Genomic DNA, 16,780 nt, shown 5'->3' with positions numbered 1-16,780 from the left:
ATTGTCTCAGATTTCGTTTCGAAAACCACTAAAATGATGATAATTTTAAAATGCTTCTACCTATCTGTAAGAAACTTTACATGGGTTTAGACCCAAATATATTACACGTAATGACATAAACTTAGTCTCCGTAAATTAATTAGAATGCGATATGTAAAATTAACGCTTGAGAAGTTTCTATTGATTTCGTCCTTGTTTTTCTTTCTTATAATGGTTCAAACGTATATATTTTTTAAAACAAGAATCGAAGTATAAATTCGTTTTCTGCTCCCCAAAACGGCCCTGTTCACTGATTTTTGAGGAAACTATTTTTTTTTTAAATATTTTGCCTTCTAATTGTTTTTCGATAACCACAAAGTTGCTTAGAAATTTGAAACGCTACCATCGATCCATGGTAAACTTAAGATGAGTTTAGAACCCGATAAACTGCACGCAATGTCACAAGCTAAGCCCCCATAAATAAATTAGAATGGGTTTTGAAAAATGAAACGTTTTGGGAATTTCTGTTTTTTTTGTCCTTGTTCCCCCAAAAACTCCTGAAAATAGATTTTTGAGGAAAATTTTTTTTTCCTTAAATCTTTTGATAAAATCGAAACATTATTAATAAAATCTGAAATAGAAAATATTCAGCAGTATATCAGTTATTACAACGTTGAATTGGGATAAAATTAAGAGGTTTTATTTGTTTTTAATTTGGACACCGGACATCAGAGAATAAATAAAATTGCCACTGTCTAATCATGCTCAAAAATATTTAAGGTAGTTAAAAATGATTAAAACGAACCATAATTGTTTTAGTTTTTCTTTTCGTTTTTGTAACCTTTTAAATTTCAAATCGTTTAATCCGCTTTTTTTTTTTTTTAATGGCTTTATGTTCTGAGCATAATAGCCAATGACAATGTTATTATGCGTATTCGCGTATTCGTTTTGGGTGGAGGGGGGAAGGATAGCGTGAAAAAAAGGCCAGAGGCGACGGTGGGAATCGAACCCTACGACCGCGGGATCTACGAGCCGAGAGTCTCTCACGCTAACCACTCGGCTACCGCGGCCCCAAAAAAGCACTCAAATTACTTAAAATATTTTTCTCTCGTCTCCTGAGCCTCCTAGGCCCATAAGCAAGAAAGCTAGGAGACAATCTAGCCTTAGTTAGGTATAAAACACCCTAGATCTAGCTCGTTTTGGAAAACTAAATATCGATAAATAGTGATTTTTTATAAGTGTCCATAAGTGATCATAAATGTTATAATTGTTCATAATTTCGCTAAAGAATATTGCTTTACGTTTATCAGTTGGTAATTCAACTTTGATTCTGATCATTGCCATCATTGTTTCTCTAATATATTTAGCTTTAAATGAAACACAATTGTTTTTTTGCCTACTTTAGTGGAAGCTTCTTTTCGGTTTTGTAACTTTTTATATCTCAACTTATTTAATATGATCCTCAATATATTTTAAAATCCGAACTAATAAAAATAAATAAATCGCCTGATATCGTACCTAACCTTATCTTAAAGGAAAAAACTACATTTTAAAAAATTTGTTAAAATATAGTTTTTTTTCGGCGCCTAGGACTCATTGGCAAGTTTACTCGGACGTATTTAATATTTTTCGGCCTAGTATCACCAAAAAAGTTATTTTAAAGTGGTTGAAGTAAAAACCCTTATTTACAAGTTGCTGTGTATGTGTATTGCTGTGATGGTTGGTATGCATTTGTTCATACTTCAGCTTTCAACGTGTCAAAGACTGATTGAAAATTTTTAGTGTGAATTAGTTAGAGAACCCGAACGTTTTGAAAGACTGCCGAAGTTGGCTATGCCCAATGCCTCCATCCGCCTCTTCATTCAATGAGGAGACGTGACCCACTGCACGTTCCACGGGAATCATATAAGGGCCGGCTGTTGTTCTTTTATGCACTCCATGTTCACTCTCTCCGACAACAAGATTCCGTCCTGTTAATAATTGCACTCGCACCAAGGAGCGAAAATGGCTGTAAAGATGTTCCAGTTAAAAATAAAGCTTTTCCTTAGGCTTAACCACTTAAGATGGAGAAGTTTGAAATTAGTTAAATTTTAAATTCTTACACGGATTTTTAGAAAATAAATTATATTTATAAAGTAATTGTATAAAGTAAAAACTAATAACATAATTTTATTATAAGGCTCAGTGATAATTAAATTTGAACGACTTATAGACTATAAATCCCTTATACATATGTTACATATACGCACACATGAAAATATAACAAGAAATATAACAAAGCTTACACACGTAGGCATAATTTCACATACATTTTTAACCTATGAGAATAATCTAGACATCATTCAAATCATCACTGTCACTTCGGTTTTCAAAATGTATAAATGTACAAAACAAGATACGGTTTAGAAGAAACAAAAATGAATATTTGATAACAAATTTAAACCCCGTACAATATATTCTTACTAGTATAACATAGGCGCATTATGAAATAAAAAAATATCTATCAAAGAATATTATATACAAAATGGTGCAAATAAAAAAATAACATACTGTTACCATTTATTACGTAGAAAGAGCCATAGAAACAGAAATTCTCTTTTATATATCAATTTAAAATAACAACAAAAAATAAATGAGAAAAAAAATCATAATGCCTAATAACTCTCAATTTAAACATCAACAAAAACATTTCCTTCAAAATGCATTAGGAAATTTAATAAAATGACCATTTTATCAACAAACTAATTACAATACAACAAAGGATAAACATTTCAGTAACAATTATTGCTGGCAGATATAACAAAATGTTTGCTACTTAATATCCTAATTTCATCTAACCCGATATTTTGTTAGCATAGTAAATTTTATATTTAAATTGTAACAAACGTCAATGAGCTTATTACAGAGCGTAAAAACTATTCTCATCCATTACTACTTTTTCTCTTAAATGTAGAAAAAAATGTCTTTTAAATCGTTAAAATAGCTTAAAGTGTAATCTAGCTCGGAACTGTAAAACTATTACACATCAAGGCCGGGTTCTTGCTTGAAAGAATATTGATAATCTTGTGTTGATGTTGAAATATCTCTGAGAACGGTGTTGGATCCTTGAGGTGGGCTGTGCACAGGACTCAAACCATTTTGACTTTCTGGTGAACCACCGGAACTGGGATAATTGACTATGTTCATGGGAGTTGAATTTGTCTGACCGTTCGCAGCGGGGACATCGGGCGCTCCTGAAAAATTCCAATTCCTTTGTAAAACGTCTTCTTTCAAAAGGTATCGAAAAAAGTTTCTTATTTTATATTAATATAATAGCATAATTTAACAAGGAACAAAATCAAAATCTCACCTCCCAAAAGCATTTCCTGTAACAGACTATCAATCTTAGCAACTCCGAACAGCTTGGCAAACTGAATTTGTTCAATCATTTGTGACGTTATGGACTGTAATGCTGGCAACGTGAGAAGTAGTTCTCCAAAACGGCCACGAGAATCATACTGTCTATCACTTATATAATCTTCCAGATTTATTTGAATTTGGTATCTCAGAAACTTCACTTTGCCCGATTCAGTTAGTCCTTTGGCATCTGTAGAACAAATATAAAGACAATATATTTAATTTTTAAACCACCATTTAGGTAATGGGTTGGTGCAAAATTTATTTTGAGGTTTTCAAAATTTGTTTTACTTTCGCAGGTGCTTGTCGTGTATACAAAGTTAAACCCTTAAATCTAATTTATGGATTATAATCTTTTATACAAAACATTTTACTTTATTAAATCTATTAGGTTTCGTGGTCCGATTGACCAATTAAATTCTTTTCAATTAATTAATTTTTAAGTAAGGTATTGGTCGAGATAAAAAAAGTCAGTGCTACGAGCGGGATTCGAACTCAAGACCTTCGGCTAAATACGCCGCTGCTTTACCACAGTAGATTACACGACATTTGAAAAAAATGGCAAAAAAGGACGGAAAAATTCAAAAAGGTGAGGTTGAGATGGGAAGTTGGTGTCCGAGCGGATCGAAGTCTAGATATTTAGCGGAAGGTCGTGGGTTCGAATGTCGCTCGTGGCACTGACTTTTTTAACTGGACCAATACCTTACTTAAAGATTTCAGTTTATATTGAATTTTATTAGGGTGAGGTCCTGCGAAATTAAACATGTCCAAACTAGATGTTTGTCAAATTAATTCGTTCGAATTTAAACATGGGCGAAGTGCGGCTCCAACCGCGCGTAACATCAAAACAGTTTTGGTGTATGATAACAGGTCAGTGATTGGACAAGGATGAAGCGCCAAAACACTTCCCGTAACCAAATGTGCAGCCAAAAAGGTTATGATGACTGTTTGGTGGTGTATAATTTCCTGAATTTTGGTGACATTATCACCATTGGCCAACAAATTGACAAAATGTACGGGAAACTGTAACTCCTTTGTCCAGCATTGGTAAACCGATTCTTCTTCACGATAACGCCAGGCCACATGTCGCAAGACCAACCCTGTGGAAAGTTAAGGCTTAGGATATGAAACCTTACCGCACCCTCCATATTCACCCGACCTCTCACCTACTGTCTTCCACTTTTTTAGCCATTTTGATAACTTCTTGAGGGATAAAAAAAATTATTTTTTATATTCAACCAAAGTATTTCTACTCACTCAAAGTGTTTGTGAAAGCGAGTAGTAATACTTTGATTGAATATAAAATAAATATATATTTTGCATTGTATAAATTCACTTTTCCACATCCTAAATGTATTTGTTAAATGTAAACAATGTTTGTAAATCCCAGGCTCTGAAGATGATCTCAGTAAAGATCGAAACGTTGGCCCGATAAAGAAAATGTTTTTCTGAAACCTACATCACACCAGACCGCATCTCACGATTTCTGAATAATTATCGATTAACGGTCACTAATCACCACACATTCGAAATAAAGATTTTTATGTGAGCGGAATAAAAGTGCTTATTACACGTTTGCAAACATGTATAGATTGTGAAAGAAAATATTTCGAATAAATTTTCCTTATTTTATAAAAATTAAGATTAGTTTGGCTGCCTTTTAAAAACCTGCATTATTGTTGCACCAGCCCAACATTTAGGCAATTACTTACAGACATACAATTAAAATTACTTGTTGAAATACACAACCAAACAAAAAATTCTCTTTTTTTAGAAAATTTTTTTAAAAGAACTGACACTGGATCACTTACTGAGTGATAAACGAATCTGTGAATTGAGGTTGAACTGGGTCCGCATAAATTCGCGGGTTTTGATGTCATTCAAACGGGTTTTGAATTTGCGCCATCTTCAGTGAGGAATTCTGACAGAGTGCGTAAATGACATCGAAATCTCCGAGTTTAGACGGATCTAATTCAACATGTATTCACAGATTCACATGTCCACTTTCTTAACTATTATTTTTTATTTATATGTTTTTATATTACAATTTTATCATGTTTTCCCAACTGTCAATTATATTTAACCGACCGTTTTCAAAAAATAAATTACTCATTTCGCTAAATCAACAAAGTTGTTTTGAAGAAACAGGGATAAACAGTACCTTCAAGCCAAAGAAAATGGGAACACTAAAAAAAACACACATACAAAATAAACATACTTGGATCAAAGAAAACAATCGCTTTCAAACAAGCGAATTCTGTATCATCAATTTGCACTTCCGTCAATGGACGGACAAGTTCATCCATTACACGAGTTCCGACTCTGCTGATGTCCAAATCTGCAGTACCGCCAGCATCTGAAAAATAATTATTGTAAAATTAACAATTGATACAAAAATAGAAAACAATCGAATTCGAGCTTATATTTAGTTTTTATATTTTAAAAAACTCATTGAATTCACTAAAGCAGCATCTTGTTTCCGGTCGAAATAATTAAGTTTTATCGTAATATTAAAAATACTTTTCTATTCTTTCTTTTTGATTTTTCCACCTCTGATTCCAGTGGATATTTGAGTATACATCACACATGTTCAAAAGCGTTATTTTTAAAGTATGATTCTAGCTCAAATAGCCCTGAAGAGGGACTCGTAGTAAAGAGCGAAATACAAAAATAATAAAAACGAATCTCAAAGATGATCTTGGCTATTTTGTAGTTTTCATGAATTCAACAACAACATTTTCACATCCACCTCTGGATGTAAAAATAAAGTAATATAAAAAAATAACGTAAGATAGATGTATTTGCTATTAAGGTACATATAGATATTGGGGGGGACTGCGTTTTCCCTCCATTCTCATTAAAGCGGGAGTCCCACAGGGGAGAATCCTAGAACATTCCTATTCGCCCAGCCGACATTCCTGCTCTCCCTAACTTTTATACGCTCTTGTGCTGATTACCAGCTATCCTGTCATCTGATCCTGATCCTTACCTACGTCCTCATAACATTCAATTCTATTTAAACGTTCACCCATGTCAACTTTACTAACCGAAGAATATACGTTCTTATTACAACGGGGGTCCAACAGAGGCAAATCCTGAGGCTCTTTTTATTCACAATAAACACAGCCGACATTCTTGCTCTCTCTGACAATATTATACGCTCTTTTAGTGATGAAACAGCTATCCTATCATTTAATCCTGGTCGTTACTTAATATTCTACTATATTTTATACGTGATAAAAAGCAAGTATTCCAACTATTTACTGGAACTGTAGCAAAGGATAGAAAATGCTTGTCAATCAATCTCCCATGACTCTATCACTCTGGGCACCGGTGAAGAGTAGTTAAAAAGAGCAAATCTTTTAATTTTTACACAAGGTGGGCAGTTCGAACATGAAATGTGATTAACAAAAAGCAAACCAAGTTTTAGCCATAATTTTGTCATTTTTTGACTAATTTAAAATCCAATTCCACCAATTGCACTGTTGTTTTCGGCAAAAAAAATCTTTAAAATAATCTGTCAGGATGTATAGGGTCGTACGTGAAATTTTGAAGTTGAAATAGCTGATGTACCTTATATAATTTTTTTCCAAAAAAAAGGTAAAAATTTGAATCTAGATTAAAAAATATTACAGTCGTATTTTTGTTTTTTTACAGCATCACCGGTTCAAGAGACATTCATCCGGGCCATCTAAAAAAGACACCTTGTGTTTTCTATATTCTTATTAAAGCGAGTGTCGCACAGGGGAGCATCGTAGGGCTCTTCCTATTCATTATATACACAGCCGACATTCCCCTAGTCGTACAGTCTGTTTTAACGAAAAGTATATTTCAACTTCCTGTGTACTACCTGTGCATATACCTTGACAAGTGATTGACGTGGAAGCGTCATGCACGAAGTCCTAAGTTTCATATAAACGAATTCCAGGTCAGAGGCATGCGAAAAAGATTTATTAAATGATCACCACAGAAACCAACGCCTGAAATATTAAACGTAGGACACGACAGGATTAGAATGATAATAAAACTGCTGACCACCCTGCAGAAAGAAGAAAAAACAGCTGTAACAACCCTGTTGGTGCGAACACCAATGTAGGCTTTCCTACTTCTAGGAGAGGAAAAGCCAAGACATGAGGGATTCACAGGGGAGCCTATAACAAAGTTATGGGATCTGGTATAAAGCTTAACGAAGGGCTGTAGAAAATGATGGAGATTGCACAATAGGCCAATATTGGTCGCAGTGCGCAATGTCGTGAAGAGACCGATTCCTTTTAACCTCAAACTGAACCTTAGTCCAGAAACGACAATACAGAAAACTAACCAATTTACAAATTAATTTCTAGGTTACTTGACCTTAGAACTAACTTACAAACTCACCATCTACCAGACCCTCATGAGATCGATAAAAACCTTACACAAAAATTTAAACTCCACCCCAAAATCTCTCATCCAAGAGCTTTCTTGTCCCAACATTCCTGGAATCCACAAGTAGTTTGAAACAGCTATGATTACATGCATATAAAAGATAGGAATAATTAATAATACAAATTTGAAAAAAAAATAAAAACATTAAATCCGTCATCAAACTTTCGAGGAATGTATCTTCTTCATCTGGGCACCACCAACCCTATGATCAAGAGATCTCCTGAGAGATTGATTAACTCAATAAATTAGTCAATAGTTTTCAACAAAATAAACTATGAATTAAATTATTGTAAAAACATTGCTTACCTGCTGTGTGTCTTGGTATTATGCAATTATTTCCGAGAAGAAGGACGTTTTTCAAGTGTAGAGACCTTCTGGCTAATCCTAAGAGTAAATGCTCACCTGCGTGTGCGCGTAATAAAGCTACCTGATGAAAAAATGAATAATAATAAATACATTAATTTAGAAATAAAACAAGGACTAAATTTATCCTACTTGATCATCGAGTTGAAGCTCTAAGAACGCTGGAATAAATTTGGCCCATTCTACTAAGAACAACAACTGCTGTTTCATTGATTCGCAAACGTCGTTTATTGTTGCGACTTGTTTGTTAGATAAATCATAATCGTGAGACATCTATAAAACCAAGTCAAATGTTAAAGCCCCACGGACATTCGAACTGTTGATACAATATTAGAATTTTTTTTACCTCAAGCGCAGCTCCGGTTTGTCGTGAGAGTATTTCTGCATTCAAAAGAGAATTGACCGAAAGACTATTTCCGATTGTTTGGTCATCATAGCTGTTTCTTCTACAACTGATACGGTCTCTCTCATTTTGCACAGCTGCAATAAAATAGAACATTTTTACATATACATATATACTAATATACATATATTTTACACATTCAGAAAAAGGCGAATGTACTGATAATTTTCAACTTCAATGTATGAAAATCAGTGCGAGAATTAATACGATTGTATTTAATTATTCATTAGTCCCAATATAACTAAAGGAAACACAAAACGAGATATTCAATACTACGTTAAAATTGGAAAGCGGACTCAAATAGTCACTGCCGTGCTCATGTGTAATTCTCATATCAGGTGGTATGGTATTATTACACGCTCTCTGTAAAGAGCCAAGCTAAAAAAGTTCAATTAGGTGAGACACATCGAGCAACCTTTCTCAGATGAGTCAACCTCATAATCGAGTGAGGATGATCCTTATTCCCCGCTTAACCTGATAAGTCATACTCCCACTCATAGGCTTTCATCTATATCTGTTCGTACATATTTTGGCATTAGTTAACCAATTTAACAACGTGAGATGGTTTCGTCTGTAATTAAATTAAGTTTTTTTCACATTTTTAGCTATAGCAACTAATCGTGAGTCGTCGACAAATCAAAAAAATGTGCTTTATTAAATTTTGTCTGTTTAAGGGAATTTTTTTAGATGGTTTAGATATATTATAAAAAGACTAGGACCCAGTAGAGACACCTGGAGAACCTCTTATTCTATAAATCAATGTTAGTCTGGAACTGCCAAAATACCCTAAAAATTGAGATCAACGAGTATATTTTTCTTTCTATAATAACCCCGAGTAATGTCGAGAATTCTGAGGAAGCGTGAATAATGTCTGGCATGGATGTAATTTATTTATTTATTTTATTTATTTATTTATTTTTTTACGAGGGTTCGCAACAGCAGAGGTCATATAAACCCTCAGGGTGCCGGTGTTTAAAAAAAAGCCCATTTGTAAGTATGTCAGATTCGAATGAAGGGCCGCTGGATTCGAACCAGGGACCTTTACCTTACAGTGATGAGCGCCGTGTCAAAGACTAAACCTTGCGGCTACCGACGCCCCCCAGATGTAATTTATTATCGCGAATGGAGCGAATTCCCCCTTATTACCTCGAGCAATATAGAATACGCTTGGGCAATGGGAATGAAGTTTGGCGTGGTTGTAAATTATTGTATTTGCATAAATGGAAGGGATATTTATAAATTTTTATAAACCTGTGAAATATCAAATACACTGGGGCAATGTGAATGACGTCTGGTGTGTCAATATAATTCATTCGATTAATTAAGGATTTTAGTTGAGATAAAAAAGTCAGTGTCACGAGCGGGATTCGAACCCACGACCTTCGGCTAGATGCGCCGCTGCTCTACCACTTGTGCTATCGTGACTTCTATCCACTCAGACATTAACTTCCCATCTCAACCCCACCTTTTGAATTTTGCCTTCTTTTTGCCATTTTTCAATTTATCTTTCAATTTATGTAGTATATAAATATACTAAAAACCTTAATTAATTGAAAGATATTAATTGGTCAAGCGGACAACGAAAACTAGTGAATTTAATATGTTAAATGAAGTATAACTTCATTAACAGCTCTCCGTGGCCATTTCATTTGTCGCCGAGAATCGAAACCTGATTACAGGACATTTGAAAAATGGCAAATTGGAGGGAAAATTCAAAAGGTGGGGTTGAGATGGGAAGTTAGTGTCCGGGTGGATCGAAGTCACGATAGCTCAAGTGGTAGAGCAGTGGCGTATCTAGCCGAAGGTCGTGGGTTCGAATCCCGCTCGTGACACTGACTTTTTTATCTCAACTAAAATCCTTAATTAATTGAAAGATATTAATTGGTCAAGCGGACTACGAAAATTAGTGAATATAATTCATTCGCCTGAATGGAAAAGCTTCTTCCTTTGTTACTCCTACATATCGAGCATTCTAGTGCAGTGAGGATAAAGTCTGGCGTTGGTATAATATATTAGCATGAATTGATGCTATTCTCCCTTATTAATTCGATACAGATCGACTATTCTAGGGCAGTGTGATTGTTAACCAAACTAACGTGTTTTTAAAAACATATATTTTTATTATATGTGTAAAATTTATTTTATATGTGTAAGAAAAACAAAAGATTCGGCTACCCTAACACCCAAAGCCTAATTCACATGAATATAACTTGGCTGCAGTATCAGAACTGAATGAATTAGAAGGAATAAAATGATTGAAGAATAAGGACAGCAAATAATGAGAGGGCCACTTTAAAACTATTCACTAAACAATTATAAGATAATTAATAATGATGATGCGTGATAATTACTAAAAATAATTATAATTCAACATACTTAATGAGACTTTAGGCATGGTTAACATCATATTAAATTTAAAGGTCTTAAAATTTTGTTAAGCAGATAATTATCTCCCATCAAACAAGTTCTCAGTTTTGGAATTAGACAAATTACGCTAATTACTTTTAAGACGCTTACATTATTTAATTAATTGTTATACGAGTGAAATTCGTCATTTAAAGCTAAGTAATAAAGTATTAGGTTTTTATTTGAAACTTACCCTCTTTCTTCATTCCGGCTTTGAAACATTTCCGCAGTCTGCAATATCGGCATTGATTCCTTTTGTCTTTATCGACCACGCAGGTTCTGCTGAATCTGCAAAATTAGAAATTTAATAAATAAATGACTGTTTTAATAATGGTTCTGGATGATGTGAACAAAAGATGTAATTTTCCGAAATGAAATTATAAAATTGAAAAAAAAATAAGCTAGATTAATTTAACATTGATATATTAAGTTAATATTAATAGAAGATGTGCCAGGATGACAGGTATATTTTTCTCATTAGGTAGGTACGTTCTGCTTATTTGCATTACAGCCACGTGCCGAAACTCGGCATATTCGCTCGATTTGTTTATTCAAAATTAACTAATAAATATTTCAGTTTAGAACTAAATAAATAAAACGTTTTCCGTTCTTTAAATACATTCCAAATTCTTTTCTTTATTATCAAATTCATCAAATTCTTTTATCCGATCAAGTAGATTTGTTTGTTTATTCACTTTTTATATAAACCGTCGACTCGATTTTGTTTACATTTCTTGGGGGAAAAAATTAATCACCAATGTATAAATTTCCATTCGGCACTTTTTTATCACATCACCTGCAATTGTAGAGATGGTTTTTTCGTACAGATCTTCTGAAAAATCCTTTGCATCCATCACAGGACGAGGCCCCGTAATGCTTCCCAGTGGCTCTGTCTCCACATATGGCACATGATTGTGGAAAATTAGGCACAGGGGTATTACCACCGACTGATAGAGAACCTTCCCCCATTTCCCCATCCTCAACTGGAACACAAAATGTTTTAAAAATTAATAAAAGTTTTTACAGTAATACAATTACCAAAAGAATTTATTAGTTAAAATAAATTGGAATAGTTTAATAATTCATAAGTAAGGTCTGCTCTGAAATGCAAAACAAGCCTGGATTAATCACATCTCCATATAATTGTATAAAAGTTTATTAATAAATTGAGTAAAATACAGTACATTTCATTTTTATTTGCACGCTGAGAAAAGCATCACCTACTTATTTTGTCGTTTGTCTTTTTACAGAGATAAGTAATAAGGAAATAATTGCGATACAATATCATTTAATGCAAGAAAAAGTTTTTCAATCTTTCACATCCCTTAAACATAATATTTTTTTGCGTTTGACTTCTTGTAAACAAAACCTAACAGGATGATTTATAAAACGCTTACCAACATAACAACATTCTTGAATGTTAAATATCCGTTTTTCCTTCATTTCTGCAACGAAGATCTAGGAGCTACCGATTGCATACAACTGGAGTTTCTTTTTGTTGAAATAGTGTTTTGACATAGTTAGAAACGTTCACAATAACAACTCTTATCTGTTCTTGTAAGATAATATTCTTGAAAGGCTTAATCCATTTAACTCTTAGAATTTATCCTTATATCGAATTTGATAAAATTTGAGTTTATTAATTATGATTGGCAGCGCTAAAATCCAGTGGAACTCAATTGCTGGGTATTATCTAAATTTATGAACAATTAATCATACATGGTCTAATTATAAAGTGTACATAGAATCATTCTCTCTCGAAAACATATATGAATTTGTATTTTGTCGAACTTACAGAATATTCTCAATTGATCTATTAATAGAATTATAGATAAAAAAATATTCAAACAAGAGTTCTCTGTATTCAATAATCAAATCAAACAATGTTTAAAAATATTAACAAACAAGAAAATGATTTTTCTCGGCAGCAAACCGAAACGTTTTCAGATTACGTATTAGATTTATGTATATCAGAATGTGAAAGAATTTGATCTTAATAAGCTGTGAATTACCCAGTTGATTTCAATGTAAATAAAATTTATTGGTTCTTTTAGCATAAATTTTTTTGTAACCACTATTATCTAACAATTTTTAGAGATGTATGTATTAAAAAAAACTTTTAATTGGTAATATTCTTTTGTTCATAGACACAACAAATAAATTAAAGAAATAAGCTTTTAAATTTAATATAGGATATTGTAATATAAATTTTTTTTAAAGAATTCATTCAGTTCATGCAGTTCATAATAAGATTGAAATAAGCAAGTAAAAAAAAAATAAAAAAAATAACGTCTAAACATATTGAAATCACATTGTGTTATTATGAATAATAATGGATTATTATTATTGTTAACTTTATTACATTGTCGTTAAGGGGTAGCCACTTCTGCAAGAGAGATTTCAATTTGTACACGCATTTCCTTTTCAGGAGAGTCTTTAATTTCTGTGAAAGCATCGAACTGTCGTTATTTTTTTCCAGCCTTTTGATATATTGGATGTCTTCGCCGATTAATTTAAATGTGAACTTTTTACGTGCTAATGATTTTAGGGTTGCTTGATTATCTGATCTTATGAGGATGGCCGCCACCTAACGTACTGGCAAAAAGTATACATTTTTTGTAAAGTATTACTCGCTATGATTGTTCACCTAGGGTTGCTCTAAAAAATACAAAAATAATTGATTAACTATTATGAAGGGTTTTGGAGGAAATTGTATAGAAAAGGTGAAAACCTACAACTTTTCAGGAGAAGCGATTTTCTGATCGAGCTCAATTTTTTCCATTCTATTGTATCCAATTGAAAGTTAAACACAGATTCTTGTTGAAGACGGTTTTTTATTTGGGAATAGAGACGATTTCTTCAGGTAAGACATACGAGAATACTTGATTAGCAACTTTCAAAAAAATATTTCATTCACTTCTAAAGCTTGGAATATCATAAGACGAGTTTCATTCTGTACACAAACGTTTTACTTTAATATAAGAAAATATTAAACAAATTTATTTTTTCGTACCAAAAACGGTCGCTACAAAACTTTTATAACGATTTTTCCATTTTCAGTCAAATATTTGTTATTACCAGTTGCGAGCGTGGTACTTATAAATATGGCTCGATAGTACCGATACATTTTTTTAATCATGAATTGAAAAAAAGAAAATATTTGTTTGTGAAAAACAAGTTTTTAATTTGTAGTACTAACAATGTAAACAACAGATTATCTCATCAATTTTTTTATTTATGATAACTATTCATTATTTATAGCTGTGCCGTTTGTAAAAATAAATTTGCCAATACCGATTCGTAATTATTTGTAGTTATTATCATAAATTTGAACAATTTGTTTACTAATTGAGAAAAAAAACGGCCCTGTCCTTTAAGGACACAGCACATTGATGCTGGCGATTAAATGTATTTACCCGGTTTTAATTAAATGTAAAAAAACAGTAAAATTGTTATATTATGAAATACAAATGTATTGATGATATCAAGAAATTAAAGATTATATCCGATCTTATCGAACCATCACGCACAAACATCGTGGCGTTGATTTGTTGTTGACTGTCGGTATACTTGGTTGATATAAAATAAACGTAATTATGAATCTGAATTTTCGTCTTATTGACCTGATTTGTCTACGGATATTAGAGAAAGTAGAAAACAACCAAAATTGTTTGTTTCTGAAATAAAAATTAGATTTTTAGTTACGTTTTAGTTTAAAATCGTCAAAAATTAGATTTTGAAGAGGTGGTAAAGCCTCTATTCAACAAGTTTACAGGTTATTTAAAAAAGTTTAATTATCACCTGACATAGATTAGATGAAGTTTATCTATGTCATATCAACATTCATTGAGTTTTTATAAATTATTATGCGTATCAATAAACATCATCGGGTTGTCCGTTGCCTTTTATTTGAGGTTGGTGAACTCTTCCAACATAGTTGTCACTGCTTGGAGAAAATGCAAGGGTTGCAGATCCTTCACAGCGAAAATAAGGACTCTGCCTCGAGAAAAAGCGACCGCTTAGGCGGAATGAAGAGAAAAAATAAAGGAACGAGGCTGTCAAAAGCAAATGGAATGTCCTGAATGTCATAAACACGCATTTAAGTAGATATAAAAGTTTTAAACATTAATTACGATATTAATCATATTTGAACGCTTATTATTTCATAAAAAAAGTATTCAATTCTAAAAATCATTTTGATCTGTCGAATTATTTATTTTATCGATTAAATAATTAAGTTTTATTTATTACCAAAATCTTCGTCATACTGGCAAGAAATTGAATTGACAAATTATTCGAATTGTCCGACAAGGATATTGTTTATTACCTGTACTTTTTAACATCTACACGGCTACTAATAACTCCTGGAACCATTTTCAATGTACTTCTGTTTGCGGCCGATCAGGTAGTTATAGAAAGAGCAGAAGTAGATCTACACACTTACCCCACCATCATCATTTCTAAACCTAACTAATGCCCTTTGAGGTGCCAGTGCGATTAAAATCACTGTAATAAACGAAATAGTGTCGCACTTCGCCTTCCCCGCGCTCTGAGCTATGAGTGGGACAATGACGTTGGCAACAAAGGTTGGACGGTTCAGAAAAAAACGACGTGCTCACGTTTTACACAGTTTAGTTAGTTTCAGTTAGTCTTACAACAAATCCGAGCAGTAAAATTTAAATTCTGACTGAAGGTCAAGGAATTTTACTTTGATAGATCCGATCATTTAGGAAGCTTTCCGAGAGGACTTTGAAATATTCTCGATCACGAATGAATGAGCGAATCAAATAAGGATTAGAAAGAAGCCTTCACACTTGGGTCCAATGGACTAATCCCGACTAGTTGATTACAGTGTTCGACTGTAATCCAGTACCGACGGGATAGAGGAAGGCACGACAACGGTGGTTGACGTGAAGACGGACGGCTGCAATCCCCGAAGTAAGGAACACGAATAACGTGAGAAAATAGAATGAAACGTATTTTATTCTGTGCGTTTTATGTAAAAACTAGATAAACACATAAAAAAGGCAACGGATTAAAATGAACAAGAGCACTCTTACAAATCGAAGATATGTTTTTTCTATAGAGATGTAGACGTGAAATTGTATTAGCACACAACCCAAGGGGGGCAGGGAGAGTGAGTGAATGAAAGAAAGAGAGAGTGTAAGAAAGAGAGAGATGAGAGAGAGGAAGCAAAAAGCAAGAGAGTGAGAAAGAATGAGGAAGGGGGAAAGAGAGAGGAAAAGAGTGAAAGAGGAAGAAAAAGAATGGAAGAAAGTGAGAGAGAGAATGAGGGAGAGAGAGAGAGAGGGTTGAGGAAGAAAAAAGCAAGAGAGTGAGAGAGAATGAGAAAGGGGGAAAGAGAGTGAGAGAAAGACAGAGGAAGAGAGTGAAAGAGGAAGAAAAAGTGGAAGAAAGAGTGAGAGGGTTGAGGAAGAAGAATGCAAGAGAGTGAGAAAGAATGAGAAAGGGGGAAAGAGAGAGAGAAAGACAGAGGAAGAGAGTGAAAGAGGAAGAAAAAGAGTGGAAGAAAGAGTGAGAGAGCGAGAGAGAGAGACTTCCGCAGGTCGTGGGTTCGAGTCCCAATCCTGAAACTAATTTTTCAGCTCAACCATATTATGGTTGGCACGATAATTAATAATACGGAACGTTGATTATTATTCATTTTACATGCCTGATTGTCTTTAAATTTAGATTTTAATCATAGAAGAAATAGTTCCAATTGCATATGCAATATGAATTGAAAAGCAAGTTATTATGTCCACAAGCCAAATCCATTGTGGTTCGTTTTGCCTCCGTTCAAACACT

At 33.3% G+C, this 16,780-nt stretch overlaps 1 protein-coding gene across 8 annotated transcripts in view; it reads right to left on the bottom strand.

Moving 5' to 3' along the window:
- Positions 1–2,507: 2,507 nt before the first annotated feature.
- Positions 2,508–16,780, bottom strand: part of LOC106663339 (transcription factor HNF-4 homolog) — a 40,003-nt gene continuing 25,730 nt past the window's right edge. For 6 of the 8 annotated variants that reach the window (XM_014388106.2, XM_014388108.2, XM_014388107.2 and 3 more), the window contains 8 exons: positions 11,769–11,955; positions 11,166–11,260; positions 8,510–8,643; positions 8,296–8,436; positions 8,107–8,227; positions 5,594–5,731; positions 3,329–3,565; positions 2,508–3,212 (listed from right to left, as the gene is read on the bottom strand). In XM_014388106.2, the coding sequence (XP_014243592.1) occupies positions 2,998–3,212; positions 3,329–3,565; positions 5,594–5,731; positions 8,107–8,227; positions 8,296–8,436; positions 8,510–8,643; positions 11,166–11,260; positions 11,769–11,955 (1,268 nt within the window). In that variant the 3' untranslated portion in view covers positions 2,508–2,997. Of the gene's footprint in view, positions 3,213–3,328; positions 3,566–5,593; positions 5,732–8,106; positions 8,228–8,295; positions 8,437–8,509; positions 8,644–11,165; positions 11,261–11,768; positions 11,956–12,369; positions 12,478–15,299; positions 15,377–16,780 lie in introns of those variants that run through there. The other 2 variants (XM_014388113.2, XM_014388110.2) reach the window with 2 other exon arrangements.

The sequence above is a fragment of the Cimex lectularius genome, unplaced genomic scaffold (assembly GCF_000648675.2).
Source record: "Cimex lectularius strain Harlan isolate CLEC.00 unplaced genomic scaffold, Clec_2.1 scaffold221, whole genome shotgun sequence".
Classification (NCBI taxonomy): Eukaryota; Metazoa; Arthropoda; class Insecta; order Hemiptera; family Cimicidae; genus Cimex; species Cimex lectularius.
The sequence above is the reverse complement of the archived record's forward strand: the minus strand, read 5'-3'. Positions and strand labels throughout refer to the sequence as shown.